The 19,857-nt window shown below is 36.8% G+C and overlaps 1 protein-coding gene across 1 annotated transcript in view; it reads right to left on the bottom strand.

Annotated features, from left to right (window-relative positions):
- Window positions 1–675: 675 nt before the first annotated feature.
- Window positions 676–19,857, bottom strand: part of LOC134538552 (nuclear pore complex protein Nup85) — an 89,309-nt gene continuing 70,127 nt past the window's right edge. The window contains exons 11-12 of the mRNA XM_063379971.1: window positions 14,976–15,075; window positions 676–924 (exon numbers count right to left, since the gene is read on the bottom strand). Coding sequence (XP_063236041.1) covers window positions 708–924; window positions 14,976–15,075 — 317 coding nt within the window. The 3' untranslated portion in view covers window positions 676–707. The remainder of the gene's footprint in view (window positions 925–14,975; window positions 15,076–19,857) is intronic.

Below are 19,857 nucleotides of genomic sequence, written 5' to 3'. Positions count from 1 at the left end.
AAAACCTTTTTAAATACAGATGCAATACATAAGGCTAAGAATTTAAAGCATTCTTTATTCTTCATAAGAAATATATATGTTCACTCATTGTTTTTTTTAGGCCAGTTCATAATTAACATAGTTAATATTGGTTGATAAATAAAACTAGTTAATTGGACTATGCTTTTTGGACCTGTTTCCCGACTTGTAACAGTAGCCCACATTGCTATGGCATTGAAAATGTCTAAAGTTGACTTCAGGCTAATCTTAAATGTATAATCCTTAAATCTTCATGAAGTAACAATTTAAAATTGTTTCAAATTGCTGCAATGAAAACATTCATTTTAGACTGGTAAATAGATAAATTGCTGTTATAGTTATTTCTCACTATAAATGGTATATTACTGTACTATGAATAGTGTTACGACCGAGCTAGGGACAAGACGATGAGTCAGGCCAGTCAGCTCCACAAACAGGCCCGCCCCGTCCGAGGGAAGTGGAAGTGGCGTGTTAAGACACCAATCACCTTGCAACTTGGCCTCAATGACCCGACACTTGTACGGGCTACTACGAGGACAGTGAAGCGAAGAGGATGTGACCCCTTGGCGGGACTGTGCCGCGATGCAGGCGAGTGAGTAGCGCCAGGGGTGCAGCAGGGAGAGTGGATAGGGAGAGAAGAAATGAAGCACATTGTTCTACAAATCAAAATAACTTTATTGTTGAGGCAGCTAGATGTAAATGCGCTCGCCCTCCTCCCTAGCCGTGAACTGCTGCACGTGAGCTCTGCCCAGGTTCCTGTTGAGGGCTGCGCGCACCTCTTGCAGCACAGCCTCATCTGCGCTCTCCGTCTCCTCCATCACGCGCAGCACGGCCAGGGTCTGCTCCGGGCTCAGCACCACGCAGCGCAGCAACGGCAGCACGTCGGATATGAGCCGGCCCCAGAAGCTGCAACCACCTCACATGCTCACTAAACAACACCCAGCAAGTGCTGGTATTTATTTTAAGATGAGCCTACAGATATGAACTTAATTATGAGAATAGCTCATTTTATTTGTGAAAAAGCATGATATTTATCTGTAACACAAAGCACACACTGCTAAGGAAATTATAAACACACAAAAAAAAACTACAGTTAAACACATGAACACAAGAGATTGGAGTTTGTGGAAGGAGGGAGGAGATATTTTATTTTTTAAATTCCAGCCGAAGGTGGCTGCCCAGCTAGACTCCAAATGGCATGCAGAGTTCTGGGACTGTTGCAGCCACCAGGGAAATTATTTCTCCTATGAATATCATTGTAGGTAAACAATCGTAACAGACATGGTTTTGTAAAGAAAGCTTTGAATATTTAAAATATGATAAAAACAATTCTAAAAAAAATATTTTTTTATAAAATTTTTACTAAGAAAATTTTAAAAATAAATATTAGGTATTTATAAAAACTGTGCACGGCTTTTGCTTTGCACACAATGTAAATGAAGTATACTGAACAATTCTAAATTGCTTAAATGTTTACGTACCGTACAGAATTTAAATTACTTGAGTTTAAAACTTGTTATTTAACTGGCGCGTGTAGCTCAAGCAATGAGTGAGTTCAGCATTACGCCGCTAGACGTCAGGCACAGTATTCCATGATGAGTTTAGACTTTGCCAGCTAGATGTCCCAACTATCGCAGAGGATTTCTTTGAAACTATCGACTACAAAACTTGTGCCGGTGACAGTAAGTCATATTTTGAAGATAGAAAGAAGTTAATTAACGAAAACTCTTCCATTTTCTTCGAACTATATTGAACATTGAAATATTTATTTCCAAATATTTCAGAGATTTGATTTGATGATCCTATGTAGAATTTTAATTGTTAACATCTTATTTTCTATCAGTTTTTTATCATGACAAAATTTATTGTATTTATATTAATAGTCCTATTGCTTGAACCAACCGTGACCTATTATATAATATACATTCAAAATATGTTATACATGAAAGAGCGGAAATGATACCTATCAGTGAAAACTAGGAAAATTATGTGGTTAGGAATCTGAAAGATGTACTAGTATAACTGTGCCATACGAATGAAGCAGTTGTACACTTACAAGCGTGCAGTGTTTGCTAACACATTTGAATTACTTGGTTTCAAAACAGCATAAATGTTTTTTCTTTATTTTACTTTTGACAGCAACACGCGTCCTCTTTCGCTCCATGGTCCGCTCTGTGAATAACAGGTCACGCAATATTTTGAATGTTATTGTAATATTAGCAATTTTAAATCTGTGATTTATGTGTAGTAAACTAATTTTTATAATTTATAATCTGTTGGTTTTGTAATAGTATAAACGTTTCTTTATTTTATATAATAAACTCATCTTTTACTATTGGAATCTTTCCATAAAATCTCCAAACTACAATAACTATTTCTCTGCATAAGAAAGGTAATAAATCCAATATATAAAATTAACAACTGATAGCAGTTACGTCTAGTTTCGCAAAAATATTTAAACACTGTGTTAAAATTATATGTATCAAAATAATAAAATACTATCACATTTACAACAGCTAGAAGCACTGAAATAGCTTTTCCTGATTTTTTTATAAAAAGATACCTATAGCTTACAAGGCAATTGATGATAAATCACTAGGAATTTTTTGTAAAGCATCTAAGGCATTTGACACGATTAATCAAAATATAATGTATTGAGTAAAAATAATTAAATTTAACTGGGAATAGTATAAAAATACACAAATTATTATATTATTATAATAATGACATGAAGCATATAGTACCCATTCAGCTCAGCCTGAATGATTGGGTCCACATTGTCAATTCTGATATCCAAACTATTGGGGTTGCCCAAGGAAGCATTGTCCTGTCCTATTAATGAATACGTGAATGACGCAGAATAATCAGTAAAAATAAGTATCACATTAGCTTTGCGGATGACTCCAACATAATTTTATATATATTTCAGACCTGCCAACTCTCACGATTTTTGCATGAGGCTCACGATGTACTAGTACAGTCGCAAGAACCTCAGATTCAGAAGCTGAAATCCACACTTTACGACCTGTTGTGATTTACGTAGTGAAAGTTGGTTATTTGTGGATTTAAGTTTATAGTTTCTTTTTCAAGGATAAAACTTCGTTTATTCTAATTTTAAAGTTACAAGTTTTTCATTTTATTTTTATTTTTCAAGGAAATTTTAACGTTATTGTGTGGTAAATATTGTATTTGCTATTTTTTTTGTAGGTAGTTAAAATGAGGTTATGTTTTTTGTTGTTGTTTATTTATTTACGTAGTATATTTCTTTAAATGTCAGGTTATTGATTTATGAGAAGTAATGTTGATTATTTAAGGATTTAAGTTCTTTTTTTTTTCAATGATAAAACTTAATTTCTTTTAATTTTGAAGTTATTATTGGTAGGGGCAAAACTTATAGGTTTGTGTCACTGACATGCTAGTCAAGTGATATAATACCAAAACCATTTTCTTAAGGGCTCGGTTCACGCCCATGCTAGCCGAATGGCGGGATATGGATTTACAGGTTAAACTTAAATGCACGCGATTCCGTCAGTTATTATAATAGAAAACTAAAACAAAAGCCAGATTGTAGATATTATAAGCATACAGATTTCTACGAAAAAAAATTTAATTTAATTTAATTTTTTAAGGTTGATATTGTAAAATTAAGTTTTAATTTTGTCACAATTATCAGTCAGTATGTTCTACCCCCTTAATAATCTCGTAACAACGTTGGTCACATCTCAATCTCACGAAAAGTCCTTGGCTTTGGCAATGTATCTGGTTAAATATACAAGCAACATCAAAATTTTCAAATGTATTTTGTGGAAGTGCCTGATGTATAGGCTGCAATGCACGCTGGTAATATGACGTGCTCCGCCGGCGGCGGACAAGAGATAAGGGCCGCGTGGAACAGAGAAGGAACGGCCTTGTTGCCACTTCGCCTATCTCCCCCTCATCCACCCCTTATCATCAGCTGTCCCGCGACAGTAAACCCGCACTTCAAGTGTTTTTGTTCCTCTGTTCAATTCTCCAGTTGCTACGCTACATCCATGGGAAGAAATTGGCGTAAGTGTTCCAAGATCTCGCGACCTTTATCTCACCGTAGAAAGTCCATGAAAAATCGAATGAAGCTTCTTCTAGCACCTAAACGTCAAAGTAAATGGTATATATTTATATTATGCAACAATTATTTTAAGAAAATTTAATTGTAACCTTTTTGCAGCTGGTAAAGTAAGATGAGGCGATGTTGTAATCAGCATAACAAAAGCGTAACGCTTACAGGGTAACTATCAGCAGTGTCGTACTCGAAGGAGGATAGGGGAACAGGGCTCAGGAGTGAGGTGCTTAATGAAAATTTTGCATTATAGCACACTCGCTTAAATGAATACTTGCGCATTTGTCTACTTGCTCAATTGCATACTTGCACACAATCCACACATTCGTAGACATTATTATTATTCTCCTATCACTTACATATATTGATACATCACTTCTAACGCGCATAGCGGCCACTCGTCCATATGATTTTTATGGGTTTTACGGCTAGAGTATGCTTTTGAAATCAACACAGTCAGTACAGTATATAATTCTGTAGTGAACAACCGGCTTAGGGCTAAAGGTTTCCAGCGGGAAATGAATATATATTTCATTTGTAAAATGTTTTTATTGGCCTTATAGGTTGTGTATGGTAAATGCAGCCTTACAAGAAAAACAATACACATTTTAAAGTTTTATTATTTTGCCTGCCTATAAATTCAGCAAGCCTTTTTAAAAGATTGAAAGAATACAGTTTAAATGTGCAACATGAAATGACCACTCTATGCGATATTCCCCAGTATTATTTCAGGTGACCGTAGCTGAAGTCGCTATGTACCTTTGGAAGGAATTTGGATCAGAATTTCGGGTGTGCCATGAATTTAGTTAAAATTGTATAATTTTTTTTATATAATTTATTTGTCCATCCGCCCCCGACTGGCAGACGTAAAGAGCGAGCGTTGAAAAGCAACAATTTCACAAGAAACTATCTAAGCTTAATTACTGCATAAAAATGCGATGAAACTATTTAAACTATCAAAAAACCTATGGACGTCTAAATCTGGATCAGAGATTTTGAAATAAATTTTAGGCATTAGTAATAAAGATTCCGCCGGCTTTCGCGGCCATTGTCGTGCATTTATTGGCCAATAAATTTAGGCATTAGTGTTCCTAAGATTAGGTCGTTGATACGCCGAGCCCTAACAAACCCGCAGGCACACGGGAACCTGTAAAATAAAATAAGGTATTAAATTTTTTTTAACTAGTCAGTGCTGAAATTAATGGAGTTGAAATATTGGATGTTTTAAAATGAATATTACTAAGTAGGATATTAATACATTGTTATCAGTTAAACAATTTCTTACTTACAAGAGAATGTAATACCAATCCTGCCAATGACTACAATTATAATACGCACAATGTTATTATTTTGCTCTTTTTATAACATGGTTGTATTTGATTCAAACAACAGGAAAAAAATATTTTTCTTTACATACTATTTTTACGAAATTGTAGTAATTCGACAGGCCCTTGAAAATAATTTCGAGATGGTAGCCATTGATTAGGCCTATGTTAAAGAAAGTTAATTGTAAGTTAATTTAGATGGTTCATGAGGCTGGAATAAATATATATATATATATTACATTTAGGTTTATGTAGTGAAGCGGTCACTTAGTAACTGCAATTACGTTTATTTTCTCCCATAATATTCAGTATAATTTGCGCCAAACTTCTTAGCGGGCGAATTTTCACGATGTTGTGCATTACCACATCAAAGAACTTCAGACTCAATGTCCAGTCGTTATCTTGGTAATAGTCTGCTTACAGCCGAGCTGTTGGCAATTTAAGCTACGGTGAACAGTGCTTTTCTGAGGACCACTGAGTGAGCAACTAGATGGATGAGTCGTTGTGACATTGCTTGGACAGTTATTAGTAGCAGCGATTTTTTTACCTCTTAATTTATGAATATATAATATTCAAAATACTGAACATTTAAATGACATGTAAAGCAAGTTAAATTATTGTACAACTCATTTAATATTGTAAATAGATATGTAAACTGAATATTTCCATCTTTTATTTAAGACTGTTAAATAAAATAATAAATGTTGTTTATAACATCCACAGCGCACGCTGTTCACCATGTATTTGAAAAAGATAAACATGAACAAACTATTTAACTGATATAATTAGTTTATGAACATTTTATAATGTGCCTGAGCATTTAAAATCTAAATGTATATTAAATTTTATTCTTCAGGTCAGATCAGTGCAAATAACTATTTACCCCAAAAAGGAACATATATTCAAGCCGGCGCATACAAAATATAACTGCAATACATATTCGAGCTTAAAGAGTTGAGGAAATTAGCTAAAAAGCTAAAATAGAATTAAATAGAGCTGGAAAAAAGTGTGAATTAAGAATTCGTGTGAAGCTATTTCATTTTTATCTGGGAACCACAACTTCTTAATTTTTTTATACACAGAAGAAAACACTACAAAATAGTTACTTTTATTTTTAAGAAGTAGAGAAATGTTCGTTATAGCTGTAGGTTTTCACTGTGATTTTTAAGGTCTTGTGTGTTTGGGCATAGAAGTGGGAAAACCTCGACAGAAAAGTAATAATATAAAGATACGCGAGGACTGATAGCCACAGCATTATTATCGTTCCACTATTCGTCTTGCTATTTTTAATACATGAAATAATTAAACAATTATAAATATTTAACTAAGGCTATTTAGATGTACATCTCAGTAAGTTTTTAAAAGGAAACCTGCTACGGAAAATTTTAACATAATAGGGCTAGTTTACATCTTACATTATTACGATGCGGAAATTAAGATTTACTTTAAATGCACTTAAATGAATCATTATTGTCTCCAGTGATAATTACGATGTGAACAAACATTTTATGAATAATTTTAGTTTTCATACAGAATATTCTCCATTGTCATTCTCAACATAAGAACAAAATATAGCATGTTATCCTGAGCATTTAATTAATAATAAAGTCTTTAAGTAAAATCGGACCTAATAATCATTTTAAAAAATTTGTTTTTTTAAGCCCTAAAAACGTTTAATAAGATTATAGGATTATACAATATCGAGGTTTTGTAGCGATACATTTCATTAACATGACCATTTTGCATCATTAACACGTATTTGTCTGAAAACAATATTTCCGAATCAAATGCCAAATCATAACTGTGTAATAAGGATGCTTTCTTAACAATAGTAATGTATTTAAAATTTAGTTAAAATATGTATTTGTACTAATTTCTTATTTTATTATTGTTAAGCACATTTTATTCTTATTTTTATTTTACAGTTCGGCTGTTTGTGAAGATTTTAATGAGCATTTACCAAACCTCATTGTTGAAAACAGCCAAATTGAGAGTTCTTCATGGATAAATTTACAAGGAAACAGGATATTCAGACCCTCATATGTAATACCATATTTATTAACCTACAAGAAAAGCACACAAGACAGTGCACTGCAGGAACCATTCAGTTCAAAAAAGAAATTCGTCATGGTCTTTAGAATATTTATTTCCTATTACTTTTAACTGATAATAATGTATTCTTTATAGGACTTACTCTAGTTAAACATGGATATTGATTATTTACTACGTAGCTTCACAAAATTAGTGGGTAACGTTTATTAATTGAGTTGCTACCATATAGTACGATTTTGAAATGAACTCAAAACTAGAGAGTAAAGTAAGGAAGACCGCAGTACTTGTGCAATTAATTAATCACAGTTGTGGCCTTATTTGTATCACTGTGCATTGTGTTCACGAATTTTCCAGTATTTCTTATACTGACCCCACTTCCAGCCTCCTGATCCCGAAGTAACTACAGCGACACAGGTAGAAGATTTATCTTAACTCTGAAGTGCAGACCGATTCAGGCCTCTTACAATTCCTAGAAAACAACTTAAAACTATTACCACAATTATTCTATTTTTAAGGAAGCTGTAGCTGTATTTATTGTAATATGAGACTAAATCAAATTCTGTGATTGAATTTAGGTTTTGTAATCAGTGAAATGTATGATGTTTGAAAAATTGAAACATTTATCACGGTAAATATTTATATTTACTTACCGAAATTTGTGTAACATTACAACACTGACGAGAAATTATATATTTGAAATGCCAATTTTTTACTTAGCATAAAGCTAGTGTAATTAATACATCATATTTGATATAAATAGTAGACAAATCAATTGTGATACTTCAAATAATCACAAACCAAAATTGCACCATGGTGAAATATATATTTTTTTTACGATCTACATTGTAACTCTACAAGTTTACCTGGGAAACTAAATATTGCTTGAGTTTCATCGAATACCTATAACAAAATCATTATACATATTTGGTGTGGTCGTACATAGACCTTTCAGGAGTTTCCCCTCTTTTCTTTGTTGACCCGGCGCTCTTAGCCATAAGGCCCTGCCGCCCCGGGCCCCCACGGGCGTGGATATGGATACGACATATACGCAATCGGAAAAGCCGCTAGAGCTCCGGCTATGCACAGAGGCTTAGGCATGTCCACCACCTCGGCCCCCTGCTCGCTCAGCTCACCTCAGCCCCTAGAGCAGCACTGCTGGCGCCTACATCACACTGGGACTCCTCAATCACCCAGTGGAGGCCATCCCGGTGTTGTCGTACAGTAGTGTCTCGCTTATCCGACATAAACGGGTCAGCAGAAAGTCGGATAGTTAAAATGCCGGATTAATAGGGAATTGCCAATAAAAACATTATAAAAGTAAAAATTTGCTAATGTTTTAAACATTTCAAACCTAATAAACATTTTTACAACCAAAAAATAACAAAAATTACTGGCTGAATAATAAGTTGCAGTACCTAGAGTCAGGATCAACAAAAATTATTATGACACAAATTGTCGTTTATGTTTCCGATAGAATAGTTTTTATTTTTGAGATGTCGGATAATACGAAATGTTGGATAAGAAAAGGTCGGATGAACGTGACACTTCGGTATTTGATTATTTGTGCATAATTCAGTCATATTCATTTAGTAAGAAAATGAAAGTAGGTAATGAAAATAAATCATAACATTGCGTGGTTAAGTTTACATCAAACATTTATTGGAATTAAATAAAACCTGCATGTGTAGTTCCGATGCGAGTGGTAAAGTCTCCGTTTTCAATGAGTAGAATTCGTGATTTTCCGGAGGTTCAAAGTACAGAAGGTACTTTTGGGCGTTATTTATTTAATGCCTAAATTATTTCGATAAATACTAAATTGTTTACACGGAATTATGTTAATATAAAGCAGTGATTACGTTTACAGTGGTCAAATGTCAAGTTTCCTTTTGAATGACTGTGAAAAACGGGGAAGTTCATCGCAGCAATGAAGGAAATATTTTTGTGTCCAATATAAGCTATAATCCGAGGCTCCAGATTGTAAGGATCTCAAGGCAATCGCGGGCTACATATATCTTGGGTGAAAAATATTGGGTCAAGTAAAGTATTGCATTAAATGTTCTGGACATTTATAACCCGGAACCACGAGAAGAAAATAAACTGTAGAAAAAATGCTAAAATGTTTATTTATTATTAATTCTGCTTGCGTTTTGTAACATATTGTCCCAGCCTAATCAAAACGCGAGTCAATATGCCTCAAAGATATAAATTTTTTATTGGTAAAAAAGTATTAGCCTGGATTAGTATATATTGCACTGAATAATTTCTGTTTGTCACACAACATATTCTTTTTAATCCAGTGTTAGTTTAATACGGTACAATTTCAAATTTATATAAATATAGTAACATTTAAAACAAACAAACGGTACGTATTTTGCTGAATGTATCAAATATTTATTGTACTTAAAACCGATTGGATGATGATATCAGGAAACTAAAAAAAGTTACGTTAACTTATTAAAATATTGTTTGCAAAAATCGAAACCATTGAAATAAATATATATATCCTTTATGGAAATAACTTTAAACTGAAAATATACAAAAAAATAATTCTGTTTTAATTCTTGAATCACTATATTAGGATTTTGCCCTTAGTTCTGTGTTTTTTTAATTTGAATATAATTTTGTAGGTAATATTCTATTTAACTTTTCCTTAATCGTACCAGACTGCCTTTCCCACCAGCCGGCCAAATGGTCCACGGACTGCTATTCAATATATCCATGGTTAAACCAGCAAGCAAATAGCACACGCCGCCAATTGGGGCCCATTCGGAAGCAGAAGGCACTGCCTAGCTGCCCTCGGATAGCTAGCAGAGCGACCGCGGAACCGCCTGTCTTCGGTAGCCCATAGCCCTTGGTGCGAGCGTCACGTGTCAGATAACGCTTGGCAACACCGCGTTGCAATTATCGTGTCCCCCCCCCCCCCCCCCCCCCCGCTTCTACCCGGATGACAGCGGCACCCGGGAAGAATATATGTCTGTGATAACGAGTGTTCAACTGATCATGACTACTAGCGCTCTCCAGCGGGACAGAATCACAACCGTGACCTTGAACCGAGCCCTTAAGTACATTTTATGTAGAAATGATGTCATATCAAATATTTTAAAATAAAGTTTTAAGTTTTCACTTTTGTCGACAGTCCCCATGACTGCCTTTTCGTTGTTTTTTTTTTAGCGTTTTTGGGGGCAGGGGGAATTACTACTCTTCGCCTATCACTTTATCTAGCTACCTCTAAAATATTCTTTTGTTACCTATGACTATTAGCCTAATCCCTACATATTTTCATTCCGACACTCCTTACTGGGTAGCGAAGGCGGTTCGTGGTAAAGGTCTGTGACCCTTTCAGAGTTAAATTTTAATTATAGAAATAGTAATTATTAATTACAATTACAACATATGTTACTTAGTGCCTATCCGAACTGCAGTAAATAAATAGCTACAAGGAGAACTACCGGTGATGGTTGACGTCACCCGTAGGGATAGAATGAAGGTGCTTCTCCATTTCGTCAGACGTGACGGCCGTAAATTATACTTACACCAATATTTATGTTGCAATAATAAATTACTACACAATAGCTTATTTTGTAAATTTTAATTACGTATTTTTAAAAGAACGAATGCCAGGGACATTGAGCAACTAATGACATAGATTTCAAACATCATACATACATGATAAATAAAAATTAAGGGATCATCGAAAGCCACAAGCTGCAGGTCGGCTAAGAAAAGTAAACCAACAAATGCTTCAGCTCTATCCTCGTGTATATGTACTTACATGCATAATACATTCAAACAACTAAAATTAGCGCAATAAGCTGCAATATTTTGTGGACATATATGTATTTAGCTACAAATATAAATTGCTTGTATAAAAAGGCCATCTTTTATATCGCCGTACAGAAAACTATAAATTTTAATCATATATCAAAAAATATCACTTTACAACAGAAAGTCACGTAATTAGATGTTCAATCATATGTGTAACTGTGACAAAATGTGTAAAGCAAGAAAACCTGTATAAGCGCAAAACCTTTATCATACAGTATACAGTGGAACCCCTGAATTACACTTTTCAAGGGGAAAACTGAAAATGGTGTTATTCGGGGGAAAAGTGTAATTGAGGGGAAAAAAAAATTTTACTAAAAACTTCACGAAGATATCTATAATTCTTCAAGTAAACGCTTGCTGTAATAAAGTTTTACAACAATAACTATAGGTATTATTTTTGTTTGCAATTAACTTGAGTAGTTAATGGCAATCTCAAAACTTAAGTAAAAATATGTTATAGGCCTAACATTTAACAACTTGACCGGTCTCATCGGCATTAAATATGTCCTTAGGGTGATAACCCTTCAACACATCTGGCAAAGTGTTTTTCCAGTGTTCAACTGTTTCCAGATAAACACTTGCTTTCACCGCAAACATTATGGAACACAACATTATATCTCTTTTTGAACCCATCAATCCAACCATTTGAGGGGGTAAACTCAATGCCTAAGCGATCCGCAATCTGCGTTGCTTTCTCGCGAATCAACCTGCCGTCCACTGGAATGTTTGCTGCCCGTGTAGCATCAAACCACTCCTTAACTAAGCCGTCCAGTTCTTAGTATTTGGACACCTTCACAGTTTTGATTTTTTTTTGCCATTGGTCCACTTTGTTCTGCGGCATTTTCGATTGATGTTCGATTACGAACAATTGTGTTTAATGTAGACACGGGAATATCCAATGCCTTGGCTAAGGCCACACGTGATCCAACGTTGTTGTCAAACTAACTCAAAATATTACATTTTTGCTCAACTGTTAAAGCGTTTCTTTCACGATACTCGCCATTGCATGGATATTGCGAAAATTAAATCACAAACGTGAATAAATTATCTGTAGAACGTGTCAATAAAGCGCGAAAATTTACGTCAAGGTAAACAAAAATAAAGCCCAGAATCAGTGGTACCAAACCAACACACAAACACAGCGGTTCACAGTAGTGTTGCCAACATTTGCCAAGGAGCGAGAAATTGTACACGTATGTGCTACGCGGACATGTTCCTTTCACTACACGGAACAATCTGAAGAACGAAAAAAATTTTGTAACAATAAAAGCACCCGAATTGCCATTTGCGACGTAGTGCACAACATGCATGGACGTAACAGAACGATACTTTGTTCGAGGAATCGATAGAATCGAAATGGAATATGTATTCTTACTACAGTTGCGGTTGGCAACACGTAACAAAAAGCGCTTTATTCAATGACAACAACGGTGTATATCACGGGAAGGCATTGGATTTTACCATGTGATTAGAGGAAATGTAATGTATTGTAAACATAGGACAAATGGCGGGACCAGCAAAAAATGGTTTAATTGACCGGAAAACGCTATTCGCGGGAACATAATTGCCATGTTCCACTGTATAACAAAACATTTTTTTTAAGGGAAGGAAAACTGCATTACTGGCCAACCTCACTGATTGTAGTGGTCAGTTGTGTACAAGAGTTCTTGTGTCATCTCATGGATTAGCATATTTAGTATAAGCATTTCAAACTAGTTGAATATGTTATAAAAAATAACTAAAAACTTGATCTTGCATAACTTGCAGAAGAGACCAAATCTGAGAGTTTCGCCACCAACCCACGGCTGTAAAACGTACAATATGTTTATCGTATAATATACCAATGGCAAAAAATATAAAGAACACTTCACATATTATGTGAAGTGTTCTTTATATTTGTTTACATATGTATGCACAAAATAATATTTATTATAATTATGCTGGGTTGCATACGGTTACTTACGGGTTTATAAATGAAATTTATCGAAAATAGTAATTTTTATTCTGTTACACACTTTGAGGGTCGAGCGGTTGAAGAAGTCTGGGGAGAATTGACAGAGAAGACAGAGCTAAAATTTTACTTCTCTACGAGGCAGGCAGTTGGCTGGCTTCCCCCATCCCCCCTTTCAGGCTCGAAGAACATGACACCTCGCTGGGCGATAAGGAATTCTAGAAAAGCGCCTTCTATCCTCCTACTCCTCCACCACCACCCCCCTCACACATCCATAGCTCATCCGTACAGCTACTGCTCTCTATCGAGGATTTTGGAACTACATGTGTTGTAGGGTATTGTTCCTCTGCGCGCTCGGGAGAAACTCAAAATCTTAGCCTTAACACACCATTTACTAACCACTCAAGATTTATTCAAGTGTCTGTTTATTAATAGCATGTAAGAACCAATCCATTTGCTTGTACAAGTTTTATTGTCTGGTTTAGTTTCTAATATGTATTTTTCCGACAGTGACAAAGGCTAAAACAAGTGATTTCAAGTACCTTTTTATGTATGCAAAATTAGTTATACTGTATTGTTAGTCGTATAAGAACATGCAGGGAGCCTTCATCTTTAATATTCCACTTTAAAATGCAAGGCCCACAGAGGTGCATTACCAATCCAAACACTGCATGTTAGTTTGGTGCCTAACACGTTGACACGTTGAGGCAAAGATGTGCGAGAGGCACGGGCCAGTTGTCACCCTTGGCGACCATGAACACCCAGCCAGGAGGTCACCTTAAGGCTCATTTTCAGCACAGGTAACACACAACACAGAACAAGGATACAGTGGAAACACTTTAGTAAAAACCTTATTAATAGAAAGTGGTTTTTACAGTCCGAAGAAATGCTTAGTGATGTGTTAAATACAAAAGTATGTTTATTACGTAATACAAATTTGTTTTAGTTCCAAGGGTAAACAATGAGGTACATATATGTAATAAAGAATGTTGAATACAAATAGATACTATCCGAGATTAATGTAAAGCAACAATATTAAGTTTTAACTAAAATAAAGCTGTTGCCATTGTTTTGGTTCATTGTAGGTTAGGGAGGAATCTAAGCTGTGTTATTCTTCCACAATGATGGTAATGTCACATGTCAAAATTTTCCAGGGTTTTTGAAATAAAATTTTAGGACTTCACTGATAGGACTGTGGGCTGGCTGCTCTGTTCACTCGCCACACAGATGGTGTGACCGGGTAATTGGGGCACCGGGCGGGCTATGCCTCTTCCCCGAGGTAATGACTTTCTGGCAGATTCGGTTTAGGCTTACTGCGGGGAGAAACTATGCCCCTTGAAGGAAACAAGTTGCTGATTGATGTATGATTTTCATTGCATTTTGGTAATTGTGTTTATTACTAACATTTCAGTGTAATGTGGTGTACCGACATGCTTTGCTGGGTTATTTCAGTTTTATAGAAATTCACAACATAATCTTGTCCCAGCATGTTGTGATGTTGTGCACAGAAAGTCCCAAGTTTCAATGCTTAGCAAGAAAGCAAAACATTATTACCTAACAAAACTTTAATATAGTAACTGCTGGGCTTGCCCTGGTTAAAATTACATAGCTAAATGGAAACACAAAAACCATTCAACGTGATAACTGACAAGACCGTAAGTGCAGCCTCGTGCACGATGATCACACATACACACACAAACATGCTTACAATTTGGGAGCGAGACGTGAATCCAGGAGATGCACCAACAGTGCAGCTGCATCCTCGTTCCTTCCTTCTGCGAAGATGCGCCGGAACTCACAGTACTTCACTGGAACAAAGTATTGGCTCTTATGTGCATGCACACAAAACTGAGGTCTCGAAGTGTGTATCGTAGTCTTGTTTTATCTCAGGACCATGATCAATGATAGTACAATAAAAGTATATTATGTTGCTGTACCACTTTCAGTTTCAAAAATTAATTTTAACTATTTAAATGACAGCTATCATACTTTTATAAACCATTTTTTTTTACATAAAAATAGGGATGAATTTAGTTCACAATTTTTATTGCAGTTTCACAATATTCATTTAGTTCTGATTCCAATTAAGACGTTTTTCAATTGCAGACATTTTTTGAAATCTTTCTCTAGGAGGGTATTTTTATACTTCAAATGGTTCACAGTTTTATCGCATGGTTAGTTATGTACATCGAAAATACTGTAGAATTGTTTGAACATTTGGTTATATTAGCTACGTTAAAAATACTGTTACGATCCCGAGGATCGCAACACGTGCCAGGTTCGAAGCTAGCTGGCGGCCGTGCACAGCCACTGGCATCATGCGCCGTCCACTGACGTAAGGGTCGTCACTGCCCCCCTACCCCCTCTGCTCCCGACATATCGTCATCCCTCGGCGCTGTTGTCTATCGCTGAGCATTCTTGGGGAATTCCACGGAGTGGCGTGAACAAGCGACATTATTCTCAATGTTTCGGGCGTAGGGTCGGCCCGGGATGATGCAACTCATCACTGCTGCTCTCGTCAGTTCTGGAAAGACGCGGGCCTCCGTGAAGGTCCTGCAACGAGTGCAGTGCGAGTGCCTAGTTCCGAGCCAGTTCTGCAATGGGTACCGCGTGAATCCCGCGACAGTCCCGAGACGAGTGCCGCGAGAGTTCCAAGCCAGTTCCCTGTGACAGTTCCAGAGTTCCGAGAGTTCCATGAGCAGAGGGCAGTGCAACATCGACGAAAAGGGTGAGAGACCCCCCCCCCTCCCCCCTCCACCGAGAGTGGCAAGATTGAACTTCGACTGGATCGTGAGAGTGCAGCGACTGAGTGGCGCGAGACTGTGTGTGGGGACAGGCACGAAGTAAGGGGGCGAACCATTGTTGAGCCTAGCTCCAGTGAGGAGTGCGAACTGTAGACTGGACAGACATTGAGTGACTTGAGAATGAACATTTGTAAGTGCCAGTGATTTATGATTGGACATTTTTAAGTACAATTATTTATTAACATTTCTACCCTTCTCCTCCCCTGTAATGATTCCAACTCCAACTCCTTGCTCATCTGCCCTTCCCTTTTCCACACATACCCATAACCCACCTCACCGCTCTACACTGCACCTTCTTCGCTCCTTTACCACAGGCACACAGCTGCTGCTGAGCCAGGTTATTACTACTCTGTTTCCTGCCCTTCACAGCTATATACTTCCCTCATTACCTTTCTCTTCCTCGTGAATCTAACCATCTTTGTCTTTCCAACATTCAATAACATCCCTTTCTCCTGTGTTTGTCGTTCCAGCCTCATCAGATTCCCTTGCCGATGTACCCCTTTCCCCACCACCTACCCCACACAATCATCCGCAAACATTCTCAAACTGTCCTCCGTTCCAGCTACATGTCATCATTATTTATTTATTTTATTTATTTATTTATTTGTAATTGTAACATGCCAACCAACAGGAAAAAGCCTTTAATGGTTGGCACACAAATAGATACATATACACTCACAATAATAAACATAAATGAAAAACACAAAACAATACAATATAATACATATAAAAACAAAACACACATAACGAAAGACAATAAAACAAAAATCAAACGTTACAATTTAGACAATACAGAACTAAAACACATATGATCATTAGGAACTAAGGAAAATAATTAAAGTCTTTATCAAATTTATTAAAATTGGTTATTAGCCTAAAGATAATACACCAATCCCTCGCATAGCACGTCTTCAATTAATGCGAATTCAGTTAGCACGATGTAAATTTTACTGCCCTAGTCTCGAATAGCACGTCTGTAAATTTCAGTTAGCACGAAATCGCCACGGGCTAAAAAAAATCTCGGAAACGACGCGACGTCAGGTATGGAATTCGAGGGGGGAAGAGTGGTTTGGAATGCGAGGGGAAAGAGATGCGCACGCAGATAAACAAACACCGGGCCGTACTGTTGATGCCCGGCCGCAGACCAGGCCGTACCGTTGATGCCCGGCTGCAGAACAGGCCGTACCGTACAGAAACCAAAGCAGATGAAATTGGACACGTTTTTTAAAAAAAAAGCAAGATGATAGTGTTAATTTCACCCCAGAAAATATTTAACTAACTTTTATGTTTTGTATATGTACATATTGTACATACAGTAAACTCCCGGCATATCGCGCCCCGATTGATCGCAGAATCGGGTATATCGCGGGTCAAACCATGTCCCCCAGTCAGAAATGAATAATAATAATAATGGAATAAATGGTTGACAGCCGATTAGGATATTTTGCGTTGTAACTAACAAACTAAGCATCGGGCAGAAAAAAGCCTAGGCGTAGAAAATGTCCGCAGTAAAATTCTAAACAAGATATCTCCGTACATTATTCCTCTATCTTGTAGGGTTTTCAAATTATGGTCCAATCCAGCCCAGTGATATTTTCTGAAACACTAGTTCTTAACGTCGCTTTATCTCACAAATGAAGCATCGGACAGGGGACCTGATAAAGCCCACCATCCAGCGACATTATCCAGCGTGACTCGGCTGGGGATTGATGTTGGATAGACTTGGTTGTCGGCAAGCGCTGGGTAGGGAGAGACGAGCCGAGAACATGGAGAGAGGTAGAGATTAGAGCGGGCAGAAACACCAGGGGGAGTGGGGGAGGGAATGTGTTCACGCAGCACACAGGCAGAGCATGAGTCACTTGACTGAGCAGCGTCGCTGCGTACAAGGCAAAATCAGGTAGTCCGGTGTTTAAAATTCCACTCCAGAATCTTAATTGGTACTTTACTGGACATCTGTATATAAATGTTTTGTTACAACTTAAACCTACAGACGTAATATTATTGGGTAATTCATTGTATTATACAAGTTCATCTTTTTACTTTGGTATAATGTTTTAACATTAAATAGTAAAGTAAATCGGCTAGCGTATTTTTAATCTTTGCCCAGGAATTCCCAGTGGTCCAATATTTACGTGAACCATACTGTACCACTTTTGCCGTGAGGTAGTAAACAAGTCCCGGAAATGTTTATGTGTAGCGGTCACCCGACCTTTAACCAGAGGCTGGGGAATATAACACTTGCCGATCCGAGCCACACACACTCAGCAACTCGACACAGCATTTGGTGAAATAAGTAAAGACAAAGTTTAACACGGTTTTTAATACGGCGTCACTGATTGCGCTAAAATTAAATTGGCGCAATTTTTGTTTCCCACATGTGACCATTTATAATTTACTGTAAGCATGGATAATAAAGTTTAACCACTTGACACGATAGACAATTTTTTATTTTTTATTGTACGAATGCTAGAATCGTTTTTTTCCTGTATCTGCGGCCTGCTTCTACAAAAGACAAGCTATCTGTAAGTAAATCTAGAATTTTTATTTTGTCAATCAAACTCGGTACTTTGCGATTCATATTCGGTTTGAAGTATCACTACGGCCTTTCTTTTTAGAAGACTTTGACCACAGAATCGTGTGTAACCGCACACACTGCACTTACTTTGTTACGGACACTGACGAAGCAGATACTGTGGCTGACACCACGAGACTGGCAGCAGCAGCTTGTGTGCCGCACGTGTGTATGGCGGCGTGTGGCGCGCTCGTAGGCCGTGCGACAAACTGTGCGCGGCACGCGGAAAAATAAAAACAATTCAACATTTAATATTTATCTTTAAAATTTATTATTTTTATTTTTCACCCGTGTTTAGTGGAAACTGCGGATGCAAAGTCCGCACAAAGGCGGGATGTCTATACTGTGCGTGCTTGCCGACCTATTAGAACACAGGCGGTGTTTTATGCCTTCTGACCTTGGTCACATCGAAACATCGCGGTTATGCAACAACGCGGGTAAAAGTTATGTCCCCCGACAACCGCGTTAAATAGGGAGTGTACCCGTATTTTAATGTTATGTTTGTGCTCTAGGGAAAATCTAAATCTGTTTATCTGTTAACTGATTTGTTTACATAGCCGCTTTTATAAGAGGTGTGCATAACAAATTAAATGTTTACATATGGCTGTGTGTTTTAAAGTTATATAAAACCGGTTCTTAATTTCATAAAAGTGTTTTAATGTTGTTAAGTTTTAAACGTAATAACAAAGGATCCAGCTGCTTGCAACAGCAGGCAGACAGACGCGCGCGCGCGTGTTGAAGGTCACGCCTGGGCGGGCAAGCCAACCTGCTGACTGACGGTAAATATGTTACCACTTATCTCCCGTTACACTGTGCCATGTTTTCTTTATCTAACGTATTCGGTGGTAGGCTTAAAAAGATAAATGATATGACATATGCATTTTCAAGTATTATTCTACGCATTTATATTATGTAAAGATTACTTCCCTACACATCTTGGAACACATTAAATAATTTAGCCTTATATTTATGGGGACTAATGCTTCAGAATACGCGATTTCGATTAACACGAACATTTTTAGGAACGAATTAGTCGTGCTAAGTGAGGGATTGGTGTATCATTATTTCTGTTAACTGTACATAAAGTGGAAGTTAAACGACTGTTAAAAGGAGGTACTCTTAAACCGGTGTTGTCAAGTATATATTTACAGTTTAATTTGTTAGTATAACATTTTTTAATAAAAATAAAGTCAAGTAATTCTCTTCGACTTGAG

The sequence above is a fragment of the Bacillus rossius genome, chromosome 13 (genome assembly GCF_032445375.1).
Source record: "Bacillus rossius redtenbacheri isolate Brsri chromosome 13, Brsri_v3, whole genome shotgun sequence".
In the NCBI taxonomy this organism is placed as follows: Eukaryota; Metazoa; Arthropoda; class Insecta; order Phasmatodea; family Bacillidae; genus Bacillus; species Bacillus rossius.
The sequence above is the reverse complement of the archived record's forward strand: the minus strand, read 5'-3'. Positions and strand labels throughout refer to the sequence as shown.